The sequence below is a fragment of the Colletotrichum paranaense genome (assembly GCF_030867605.1).
Source record: "Colletotrichum paranaense strain IMI 384185 chromosome Unknown Scaffold_2.1, whole genome shotgun sequence".
NCBI lineage: Eukaryota > Fungi > Ascomycota > Sordariomycetes > Glomerellales > Glomerellaceae > Colletotrichum > Colletotrichum paranaense.
The window spans coordinates 2341146-2353595 of NW_026848960.1; the positions used below are offsets into that span (position 1 = coordinate 2341146).

Below are 12450 nucleotides of genomic sequence, written 5' to 3' on the forward strand. Positions count from 1 at the left end.
ATAAAGATGGACCGAAGGACGCTCATATTGCGGAGTAAGCGGATGATCATTCGCTCGGCGGACCGATTGGCGTAAGGAGGCCGGTTGGTTCTCTGTCAGGGCCGGGGGGGCTATGTGACATCACCTCCTCAGTTTGTTACACTCTTCGCTCTCGTGATCATTACGCGCTACTGGCTCAACTGATATTCACGTGGAGAGAAGTCAATTTACATGAATTCCTAATAATACTGAGTGTTGGCTACCGCGTACTTCAGCTGTCGGGGCTAGACTGGGAGCAGACGAGATCCACCGTCAGCCCCAGAGACTCGGGACTAGTGGTCCAGTCACATCAGCGACACAATCTGAGGGTCGAAAATCCGGTTTCAAAAAACTGGAATCCCTTCTGCAAAGATTCTACGCGTCAAAAAGATATCAGGCACTCCCATGGAGGGCGGTCCAGCAGCGGTTATATTTAGCCACATAGACCTCCCCTATCAGAGGTAAGGTAGGACAAGCTAGACCTTCCAGCCTCCATCCACAATCGCGGGATGGCGTGTTTGGCGCCGCTAGCCGAATGCCTCTAACCAGACTTTGGAGTCGTCGGTGCTCCGAGAATGTCTGAAGGGATCGGACGAAGACTGGAACGACCGATGCAAAAGTCTTTATGGATATAAATTCCAACAACAAACAGGTCCGCCATCGAAATGTTCCGCTTGGCGCTAGACTCACCGGAGACAGTCGACGATCACTCGTTGATTGCCGATAGCTGAAACGAACTTAGGCTTACCAAAGACGACAGGACGAGAGGAACTCGATACTTTACCGTGGGGTTGCGAGACCGCTTCGCTGGCGGACTGATGTCGAACGATATACGAATGTAGATGTCTTTACTGCCAAGCTCATGGACACCTAAGTGACTTGAAGTAAGCCAAGGCCAACTTCAATTGCTGAAAGTCGTGCTGCGAGCAATCGACTGAACATGACTCGCAACAGCGTCGAATTCTTCGGGACTTGGTTCTCTTCCGATATGGTCACGTGAAGGTTACCACGGAGATGTTCACAGCTGCAGCCGACTGTGACCAGTCGGCGCTCCCTACTGACAGCCGACAAGACAAATTCGGGCTATCACCACAAAGTATCGTCAAATAGTTATCAGATATCAACGCCAAGATAGGGATCATTCGCTTCAACGTCTCGAGATACAGATTACAAAATGATTTAAGGCAGGGTCCTTATAGCTTATTAATCCCTGGAATAAAGCCGGAAGTTCTCCATGGTAACCATCGGGCTATCATCTGCTACGTCAATAATTTGTTCTGAAATTTGTCCGGATGAATATGGCAGGGCCTCCAGAACCGTCGTCCCAGACAACTTAGGACTACTGCAGTGGGAATAAATTACAAATACCTAAGAAGCAGTCTACCGAAGTGGCAGACTAACTGCGCTTAGGCGAACAGCGATGTGTGGCCACATAACCTTTCTTACATTTAGCCCATGATGACGTGACGAAGTAACTAGGGAAAGGTTTCCTTGGCCTGAAGTGTCTCGCAGACGCTTACATCAGGAACCATGTCTACTAAGTTGATTACCTCTGTAATTCTGCTAAGTTAAAACCACAGCTACAAAACCAAAAAGGAAAGCGAATCTGACATATTTGGCCCAAGGGTCTAACTACCTATTCCACAATTTGTTCCGGGAATGGGGGGCCATTTGACCTGTCTTTAGCGAAGTCTCCGCAGATCAAGTGAATCAGTTGCTTTTTGATAAGTGTCTAAAACTCGCATTGTCTTCTTTGACTTCTAGTCATCTACTGATGCGCTTGTAGAGAAGTAGCTCTGCTAGCTGACGACATCGAAGATCAACATCATCCATATTTCCCCTCTGCAAGATATGCAGGTCAACGAGTCAGGCCGAGATATCATTCAAATCCTGTAAAACTTGCTCTAGCTCCTTCTTCATAGGCTCTCTAAGCTTGCTTGTACTTAGCCAACCTACTTCATCTCCGTATGGCAGCACGGGGGGGGGGGGCAGCCTTGGTGCGCCTTAGCTATACTGGTACCTAATTCATGCAGAAAATAAACCACACCAGTGGTTTCACATGCGCCGTTCTAGGAAATCAAGCATCCTGATCTTGTATTAGCTCAGTGCATCATTGATGAACGTTATTGCAGCAATTTTGCACCGTCTCGTCCACCGACCTACTATAGGTAGTTGACCAGCCATCTTACTGTGTGAATAGTAGATCCCAATCCGAACTCGACAGAAATTCACCTAGTGTTACCACGCACATCAAGCTGCAACAATCTAAACAACTTGTTCCATTTCTTAGTTTCTATATTGAGGCTTTTGCTTCCATTCCAATCATAGGTTATAGATAGCGGAAGACTCTCGAACTATAATTGCCACCCAAGCTATCAATACCGAAAGTAATCAATACCAAACGCGGCTTGAGATTCAAGATTCTTCCTTTTAAAATTATCTATAGATGGTTCTCGCCAGATGTAAGTAGGTGGCGAAAAGACATGAAGTATGTACAGTCTTCTTGCTGAATTTTCCTCGAAATAAGACCTCTTGAAACACAGAATGCTCTGATTAACCAAGGCCCGAAAATTTTAGACAAGTTCATTTTCACTGAAAATTCTACACGATGTATATCATACGCCGCATCATGCAACACCCTGCAGGTCAATACAACGGTTGTTCGACGCACAGTGATGAATCAAGGCCTAATACAACCGGAGAGAGGCCGGGCATTGCCACGCCGTCTCCCGAGTGCCTGCTACGCGGTCAAACTCCGGCCGTGGCCCATTCAGGCCGGCAGACCCCTGATTCCGGCCGAAACGAGATGCCGGTTCATGCATAGCGGGAAGACATGCTAGCTCGATGCAACACCGTGCTGCATGGTATCAGAGTTTACTATAGCCTAGTATCCCATGCCATTCCTTGCTTCGACCCCTCGCTGTCCTCAGGGTTGGGTTCTACGCAGTAGGCTCTAGCTAGAGCCATATTCATTACCTATCAAGAACGGAACTGGGTTAGAAGAAAGTCAAAGATCACTACTTGACCCATGTACGAACAGAAGCGTCTCTTCCCATCAAAATGTATTGCAGAACTGAGTCTGCTACGTTCCAGTTGGACCAAGCAACCGACGGTGATCGAAAGGGGCAAGCAGAGGAGCAGAACGCTATTTGTAGCAAACCTCGATCGTCTGAGTAGCCATTAATAGAGGTGGGATTCTATGATTGAAATATCTTCTTGCTCATAATAACACTATGAAGTGTCACCTTGGCATCACTGTTGAAAGGAAAATGCTGGACAGCTTCGCTGAGGCTGCCGGTGAGAGGGACCCATGTTGACGGCCACCCCGACCGTATGAGTATGCAAGTTTTCTAGAGGCCTTCTAGATTGAAGCACAAGCAACATTTTTTTACAGATCCGGACCCAATAGCGCACAGAGTCAGGGGCCATGCGCAAATGCACTCATGCAACAGTGGCAATTGCATATTGTTGAGGCGGTCTTGATTGGAGGATTAAGAGGGATCGGGTCGCCTCTCCTGAGGAACCATCACCCAGCACCGCCCAGTCGATGAAGGCCGGCTTGGCCTCTTATGTGGTGTTGTGTGAACTCGGTCTGTCCTGACCTACGGATCAAGCACGTGGGCTCGGGGACGGCGAAGTGTTGGGCGGCTCAGCCGAAGTGGGGTCCAATATAAGCGGCGCGGGAACGGCTGGACCTTGAAGAGCCGGATCACAAGTTTTTCAACTGCAGGGTTACGAGCTATCGATTCCGTATCCTCGGGTCACTAAACCTCGAGCGTGACTTCGGAATGTCTCACCATAGCTGAAGATCCGTCAGGCTCGCAAATATTTTGACAATGTTGTGACGTACAGCACTTGCGGCGCATCAGGCGCTGGACTGGAGCGCCGAGATTCTTGTCATCAGGGAGGCAGAAGCTTGGTTCTGTGGCAAGCTTTGCCAACCTTTCACCACTACCATGGAGGGCGTTCCTTCAATACCGATCGACAGGTTGTAAGTCTTGGAAGCGTCCTGGCATCGGATACCCGACTTGGCGATGAACAGGTTGTGAACCTCTAGAACTTCAGTCCAAATTTTGGTGGTGAAGATAGCTTCATCACGGTCCACGCGATGGAATCCCTCGAGAAATTGACCGAAAACGTGTCTTGAGCACGGGCTGAACTCGCTGGAGTTGTGCACCAAGGGCTGACACGTGCGACATCGCCAAGCACCACAAGAGCATAGGAGGAACATGAGTCGGCCCCAAAAGAGCGGCTCACCCTCACCAGGGCTCTCCGGCTTGCCGCGGCGGGCTAGAGTTTCTTCGATCGCGTTCGGTCCAAAGCAAACCGGGCGAAGACTCTCGATCGGGAGACCGAGTGGACTAGAGGAATTCGTGAATCATCTCACAGTCAGGAGCATTTGTCAAATTGCGAGGCGCCCGAGTCCTCTGGCCACGGTTGGCACCTGTGGTCTTCAGCTAGAAGCATGGACATGTGCGGCGTCAGTGAATATTGGCTCGTAATTCGCCGGCTGGCCTGTCTCTCATCTGAAAGTTGGTGGTGACATTACGGGGCTATACCGCAATGGGGACCGAGCGCCAAGAGCTGCTGGGAAAAGGTTTGGCAACAGACTTTTCGCAACGTGCTGTCGACGCGCATTCCTGGTGGTCGAGACATCGGACCAGCGTTGATCTGGTGGGGGTTGGGCTTGCCGGTGGCTGAGAGAGTTCGAGCGGAAGACTGGAAGCGAAGACCCCTCGTTCGCGGGGATTCCAGAGACGTCTGACTCTTCCCAGTGTCTGTGGAGAAGGTGGACGTCGGTGTCCATGTTGGCAGACCGGAGAGGCAAACCCTTATCGGTAGGTTGGGCGACGGTCGAAGGAGGCGTGCGTGGGGTTATCGTCCATTGGCAACATCGCCTCTGACCAAAAGGCCCGTCAAGAACGCAAGACAGACGAGAAGTTGTGCGCAAAGAGACGGCGTAGCAACTGACGAGAAGAACAAGAAGGGTCTAAAGGGCTTGGCATGGTCTTAATATGTTGTTCGCCAAGTTCGACGAGCAGGGGGGTTCAACAACCAAGTCAAACAACTGTAGCAAACAGATGCCACACGTGGAGGGTTGAAGCCCCATGATTCGTCAACTCCAGATCCTCCCCAGATGAGATTCCACGCCCAAATAAAGCTTGCTGGGTGGGCCCAGAGTCTCGCAGACTAAGCTGCTAGCATGCTAGGGATACCGACATCTTGGCACGCTAGCCGTAAACAACATCCTTGATGCATCCCGTTCGGCCTGCCATCGAGGTCCCATCGTCAATCCTGGAGTGATAGAGTCGATGAAGTGGGTGAGAGGGGGGTGTCCATGTACGAAGAGAAACTTAGTCGGCCATTGACTACACATTGAGCCACGCTTGATTGAGAAGAAGGAGAAAGACATCGGAGCATTGGGGGGGGGGGGGGTGTATCAACAACAATCTGAGTGCTCACTCGGAACCAAGGCTGGTATCTGCTGCAAAGCAGACACCGGTTACTTTCTCTCAGTCAGACTCGCCAAGAGAGCACATAAAAGGTTTATCGTGCGCGCCTTTCCCATCATTCGATGCCTTGCTTGTCCCGTCTTCTCTAGCAAGCACCTCTTCCCCTCCTTTATCGAGACCACAGAATCTGCTCGCCAAGTCACAGCCAAGCGGCAGTCAGTCACAATGGCGCTCGATCAGTACACCTACGTCTTTGCCATTGGCACGTTCTTTGCTATGCTCGATGCATACAACAACGGTGCTAGTAAGTACAGTCCTCCATCGGGCGAAAAGGCGCAGACAAGATAAGCGGTCTGCGGCTGCTGATATACTTTGGCGCTTCAAGACATCAGACACTGACTCGGCTCAACTTTCAGACGATGTCGCAAACGCCTGGGCGACCAGTGTATCATCAAGATCAATTACCTACAGACAAGCCATGATCTTCGGTACCATCTTCGAGATGTTGGGCGCCATCACTGTTGGTGCGCGTACGGCCGACACTATCAAGAACGGTATTATCCCCAACAACGTCTTCAATGGCAACCCCGGCGTTCAGATGCTCGCCTTTACCTGCGCCCTGGCCGCCGCTTCTTCCTGGGTCATGTGGTGCACGCGACACTCTGCCCACGTCTCCTCGACATACTCTCTGGTCTCTGCCGTCGCTGGTGTCGGTGTTGCTGTTGCTGGCGCCGACAAGGTTCAGTGGGGCTGGAACGGCGGCAAGGGTCTTGGTGCCATTTTTGCTGGTCTGGGTATGGCGCCCGCTATCTCAGGCTGCTTCGGTGCCATCATCTTCAGTCTCATCAAGTTCGTGGTTCACGTTCGCAAGAACCCGGTGCCCTGGGCCGTTTGGACTTCGCCTTTCTTCTTCCTCATTGCCGGCACTATCTGCACGCTTTCCATTGTCTACAAGGGCTCTCCCAACCTTGGTCTGAGCAAGAAGCCTGCGTGGTACATCGCTGCTGTCACCATGGGAACTGGTGGTGGCCTTTGCCTTCTCGCCGCGCTCTTCTTCGTCCCCTTCGTCCACGCCAAGGTCATCAAGAAGGACTACACCATCAAGTGGTACCACTTCGTCTACGGCCCTCTTCTCTTCAAGCGTCCCGCTCCCGCCGATGCCGAGAAGGCCAAGGTTCCCAACTACGCCGTCGTCCAGGAAGATGAGAACGAACAGACTCTTCCCTCTCACGAGTCTGTGAAGTCTTCCGAGTCTGGCGATGAGCCTCTCAAGGAGACCCACGAGAAGGAGACCCACGTTCCCCAGGAAAGGTCCCTGGCTGCTGCTGAGATTGGCCAGGGCCCTACCTACAAGCAACTCCAGGCCGAGGGCGAGGCCAGGTTGCACGCAAAGATGATGAAGAAGCGTGGTCCTCTCGGCTGGGCCATGCGCACCCTTCGCGACAACCCAATGGGCGCTGGTCAGATCTACGAGTTTCACAACATGAAGATTGCCCTTAAGCGTATTCCCGCCATGATCACTGTCGGTGCTCTCTACGGTCTTCACTACGACATCCACGCTGCCCAGACTGGCGTCGCCGGTACCCCCGAGGGTGAGCGCATGAAGCGCGTGTACGCCAGCGCTAAGAAGTACCCCAATGAGGTCGAACACACCTACTCTTTCGTACAGATCATCACTGCTTGCACTGCTTCTTTCGCGCACGGCGCTAACGATATCGGCAACTCTGTCGGTCCCTGGGCTGTCATTTACTCTGCCTGGAGTACCGGTGACGCTGCCGCCGCCAAGGCCCCTGTCCCTGTCTGGCAGCTTGCTGTTCTCTCCGCCACTATTTCTCTTGGTCTCATCACATATGGCTACAACATCATGAAGGGTGAGTCTCATCTAATTCAAACTCTAGATAGTCGCGGCACTAACAGACAACAGTTATGGGCAACAAGATCACCTACCACTCCCCCAGTCGTGGTTCTTCTATGGAAATGGGCGCTGCCATTACTGTCCTTGTCTTTTCCCAGTACTCTCTACCCGTTTCTACCTCCATGTGCATTACTGGTGCCACGGTCGGTGTCGGTCTGTGCAATGGTACTCTGAAGGCCGTCAACTTCCAGCGTGTTGGTCTCTTGGTCTTCTCTTGGATCATGACAATCCCCGTCGCCGGCACTCTTGGCGGTGTCCTCATGGGCCTTTTTCTTAACGCTCCTCACTTCTAAGCGCAATCAATTTTACCCCGGTGGGGCTTCCATTTGATACCATCTTCACTAGACACATAATGTACATGAACGAAAAAGGGGCTAGGCACGGCATATAAATAGAGGCGGGTGGCATGTCAGTAGCATCAATACCACAGTTTTGACAATTATAATCTTTGCAATCCGGCCAAGATCTTGGCGCAGTCTGGAAGTAACTGAGCGAAATATGTGACAGTGCAGTCTTGATGAAGAGCGTTTGAAAAAGAATCCCACCAGCGCCGGAGCGGGTGCCCTCTGCGGCCCGTCCCACTCTTCAAGAGCCAAGCTGGGCATGTGACGTGTTCATACGAGAAGATACTAGTGATGTAGCCTCGATCTTCGGGGCTTTCTTGGCAGAAGCAAGCTATCACCGTGTGGTAGATCATGATATCTCCGGGGACGATGCATGGGATTAGCAAAGATGCGGCACAAGGTACAGTAAGTCTATCGAACTGAACAGGTTTTCAATCTATCCCCAACAAACTTGGCAAAACCTAAAATCAGCTCGTTGAAAGAGAGGACATGACATGAGTAGCTTCTCATCTCGTGATTGGGTGCTGGAATTGAAGTTGTCAAGACGTCGTGGGGTAGCGCCAAGCTTTTGTTGTGGCTATGCAAGCGTGGCATCGCCCATCACCTCAATTCCCCATGAGGATGCCAAGATTACACATTCCCACAGTAAGAGCAAGCCTTGAAGAGGGAGGTAGCATGGTAATTGAAGTCGGCAATTGATCGCGTGATCAACAGTGATGCTTCGGCTTGGCGCTCTGCAAAAGCTGTACCTAGTAATCACCTACTCTTCATACCTGAGTCTTATCTGGGGATCCTGATGGGCAGGACAAACGAGGTACGGAGCTCATGTGATTAATTCACTCATACCTAGATCGTCCACTTGCACTGTCGTATTTGACAAACCAGAAGTGTGGCGTGATGAGGACCCCGAAGACCGTTTTCGATTTGCTGTCCAATGTACCTCAAGATGTGTAGTCAAACAAGCCAAGTCAGCGCCAAGGGGAATATCCATCCACATAGAGACCGAAGATCGGGCCTTTGTATGGAAAAGGGCTGTATTATTCTTGCCCGACCCTAGACTTTATCAGCAAAGTCTGAGGGTGTAACGGAGAATAAGACCCTCGTTGCGAGCGGAGTCAACTGCTTGACCAACTGCACTCAAATGAAGTTCTTGCCAATGATTTCTATACAACTCTCACCTCATGATTCATCGAGTATTATACACAGATGCCTTGTCACATGAACCTTGGGTTCTAGTATCGTTGGGTGTCAGACTATGAAGCAGTGGAAAGTCTCTTGCTTCTCTTGTTGAATGAAGTTGAATGCAATTGACTGAGGTCACCTCGGTCTTAAGTATGGAATGATAATGTAGAATCAAGTTCTCAGACCAGCTCAATACATTCTGAATATTTCTGCCCCCAATAACCCACCAGTGACAAACGTGGAAAGGCCTCGTCCCTCTTCCCAACACCGACATGACGTTTAAGAAGATGAAATCTAATTTTTCCCGATATTATTGTATTCATTCTTCCCTGTGTTCTTTGCGTATAGCCTCTACTAAGGCTAGATGTGTGCCTTGTCTATGCAGAATTTAGATCAAGCATAGAATGTGGGCCGCGTACCAGGCGGCCCGTAACACAAATCATCGAAATCGTTGACTGCTCGACTTTGCAACCCTGAACAGCTACGAGAAAAGCGTCCCCTTTCGATCCTCGATTAAGTTTTGCTAAATCATTGCCTATTTGAGGGCGTGCATGCGCTCATCTCGAGGACTATCATCGTATAGCAGCGTAAGATAAGGTAGCTCACTGGCGTGAGTTGTCTACGTAAAACTCATCCAATACATTTTATTTATAGTTCATACTTTATGTAGAAATACGACACATTATTTGCTCAATATGACCAACTTGCTAAGACCATCGCGGAGCACGCATCTTGCTATGTGTTGGTATAGGAGCAAGGACCTTTCATTTGGCTGAGCCTGTGCAGTTGCCGAATGAAGGCCGAAGCTAAGACCATGTTACCAAGGGGCTTTTCACTGAGTTATTGATAGCAACGAAGGTCAAACTTGGCACAATAGAATAAGGTCGAAGAGCTCGGTCATTCACGGCCATGGTTTAGTCTTCTCGAGAAATTGGTCACTTGAATGGCCAAAGAGCAGTCAGCAGAGCTTCATGCAAACAGGCACGAAGTCATCGAGTGTTCATGCGGAAGTTCAACAGACTTGCCCCGGTTTATGCCCCAGAGCGGAAACGCGCGGAAACATGGGGCCCATGCTCGATGCCTCAATTATCGTATTTGATACGAGAAAAAGACGAACTCCGATTGGCAGCGGGCATCATTGGCCCCTGGTCAGTCCACTAGACCGCTCGCAGCAAGAGACCAGCTGAACTCGGCGGGGAGCTTCGCCGAGGCATGGAAGCTGTGAAACAACTGCAGCTGACGAGTGACGAAGTGACGAATCCGACTTTTGTCATGACAGAATTGCTGCATGCAACAACGTTACAACTATTAATTGATCGTCTACTTGATCTCGGGCAGTACCCTTGCAAGATCTAGGATAATCAAGGAATAGATTCAAAATCGATCGTCTCAACGCTTGAGGATCTGACTCGAACAACTTCAAATAATGCCAGCCGGAATCACCCAACTATTATCCCTTGCTCCCGGAGGCCCCGATTCCCAGGCCACTCTCGGAGCTTTACACCCAAGGTTGGGGGCTTCCAGCACAAGCATCCATCCTAACCCATGCGCTGCCACAACATTCTCGGCGCCATCGTTGCTAGGAGCAAATTTTATTTCCTTGGAAGCGTCTCTGGTCACAAACTTCAGCGGGCCTATACCTGCAGAGTGGAGATTCTCTCAGCCAGCTGTCGAGATACATAATGCCTCCTTCTGCAATATCACCGTCTCTTACACTCACCCTGGCCACAGTGATGTTGTCAATGTCGAGACCTGGCTCCCAACCGAGGACTGGAACGGGAGACTCCAAGCTGTGGGAGGTGGGGGGTGGCGCGCTGGGAGAATGCTTCTGAGTTATACGACTATGGCCGGCGCTATCGCAGATGGTTATGCTACTGTAACCACAGATTCTGGACTTGGGGACGCCATGGGGCCGGACTCGTGGGCTCTGATAAGTCCAGGTAACTCAAATCTGTACGCATTGCAGGATCTTGGGTCACAGACCTTGTATGATGAGGTAAGTGGGCGTCTTTAACCGTGTAGAGGCTTCGACTTCGCTAATACGTTGGAACCTAAGGCAATCATCGCCAAGCACCTCATTGAAAACTACTACGGCAGGGAGCCTTCATATTCGTACTGGAATGGTTGTTCCCAAGGAGGTCGTCAGGGTGCGGCACTTGCCCAGAGGTACCCATCGATCTACGACGGAATCATCGCAGCAGCCCCGGCGATCAACTGGGCCGGGGTCCTCATCAACACCATCTGGCCCAGGGTCTATATGGACGTCACTGAGCAGTATCCTCACCCATGCGAGCTGCAACAGCTCACTGCACTTGCTGTATCTGCTTGCGATGGGCTTGATGGAGTTAAGGATGGCCTTATCGCCGACACAAATGCCTGCAAGACCATGTTTGATCCTCACGCCTACGTCGGAACAGAGTTCAACTGCCCATTGACCGGGAAATCGGCCAATATCAGCTACACGGCAGCCGCTGTAGCGGATGCTATGTGGACGGGCCCTTTTACGGCTGAAGGAGAGTCAACATACCTGTATGGTCTGGAAATGGGCACCGATCTAGTGTTTGGTGCTCAAACTAGCTGTACAGAAGATGGGAAGTGTACTGGAGTTCCCAACGTCGCTGTCACAGTGTTGTTGGCCTACTTCATCGGCAAAGATCCCGCTATCACTACTACAAAGATATCTTTCAAGGAATTGGAGAGAGCGTACCACTCTTTCAGACAACAGTATGATGCTTACCTAGGGACTGATGACCCAGACCTTTCATCTTTCCGTAATGCTGGAGGCAAGATGATCACTTTCCATGGCTTGGTAAGTCTCCGCATATCATCAGCTATCACATGTACAGTCCCCGTGTACATGTACCTATCAGTACGGACTAACACAGCCTAAGGCCGATCCGACTATTCCGCCTAACAATACATTGAACTATAAGGACGTCTTGAATCACCAAGATGATGCACAAGACTTCTATAGATATTTCCCAGTCCCGGGACTGGGGCACTGCTGGGGTGGCCCTGGCGGCGGCCAGCCCATCGCCTTATTTGATCAGTTGAGGTCTTGGGTCGAGAATGGGACAGTCCCTGAAAGCTCTCCAGTGACCATCACAAAGCCGGACAATACTCATGAGAGGCAGATTATCTGCCCGTACCCAAAGAAGGCAGTATACAACAAGACGACGGCTAGAGACCCGGCAGGTTGGTCATGCGCTGTATAAAGGAGTTGGTGGCCTCGTCCGGATTAAAAGGCATGAGTTGTGCGTGTCCTTTAGCGGGTGGTCTTCAAAAATCGACCTTGGGCTCTAGCTTTCAGACTATAAAGTGTCCTGCTGTACACTCCATATTACACTTGTAAAGATGTGTATTTCTAGAGTCTATCGAACGAAGGCGAAGTAATATACTTGAGTAAGCAGCTGCCTACAACAGAAGCTATTGTCACAAACGCTTCTCAAAGCGGTAGATACAAGGCGGATCCACGTATAGACGGGCAGAAGGGGGGCACGGCCCACCGAGGCAGTGCTAGGCAGGGGAGTTCATAATG

At 50.7% G+C, this 12450-nt stretch overlaps 3 protein-coding genes across 3 annotated transcripts; 2 read left to right on the forward strand and 1 right to left on the reverse strand.

Moving 5' to 3' along the window:
• Positions 1–3883: 3883 nt before the first annotated feature.
• On the reverse strand, positions 3884–4825 carry CPAR01_02686 (uncharacterized protein; the record flags this gene model as incomplete). Its single annotated transcript, XM_060486973.1, has 2 exons — positions 3884–4379; positions 4578–4825. The coding sequence occupies 2 exons, from the start codon at positions 4823–4825 to the stop codon at positions 3884–3886; spliced, it is 744 nt and encodes a 247-aa protein (XP_060354301.1).
• Positions 4826–5492: 667 nt separating this feature from the next.
• CPAR01_02687 (phosphate transporter) lies at positions 5493–7679 on the forward strand (the record flags this gene model as incomplete). Its single annotated transcript, XM_060486974.1, has 3 exons — positions 5493–5775; positions 5864–7342; positions 7396–7679. Coding segments are annotated over 3 exons (2046 nt in total), but the record flags the coding sequence as incomplete, so codon positions are not given.
• Positions 7680–10338: 2659 nt separating this feature from the next.
• Positions 10339–12127, forward strand: CPAR01_02688 (tannase and feruloyl esterase; the record flags this gene model as incomplete). Its single annotated transcript, XM_060486975.1, has 3 exons — positions 10339–10908; positions 10969–11721; positions 11798–12127. The coding sequence occupies 3 exons, from the start codon at positions 10339–10341 to the stop codon at positions 12125–12127; spliced, it is 1653 nt and encodes a 550-aa protein (XP_060354303.1).
• Between the last annotated feature and the right edge of the window lie 323 nt (positions 12128–12450).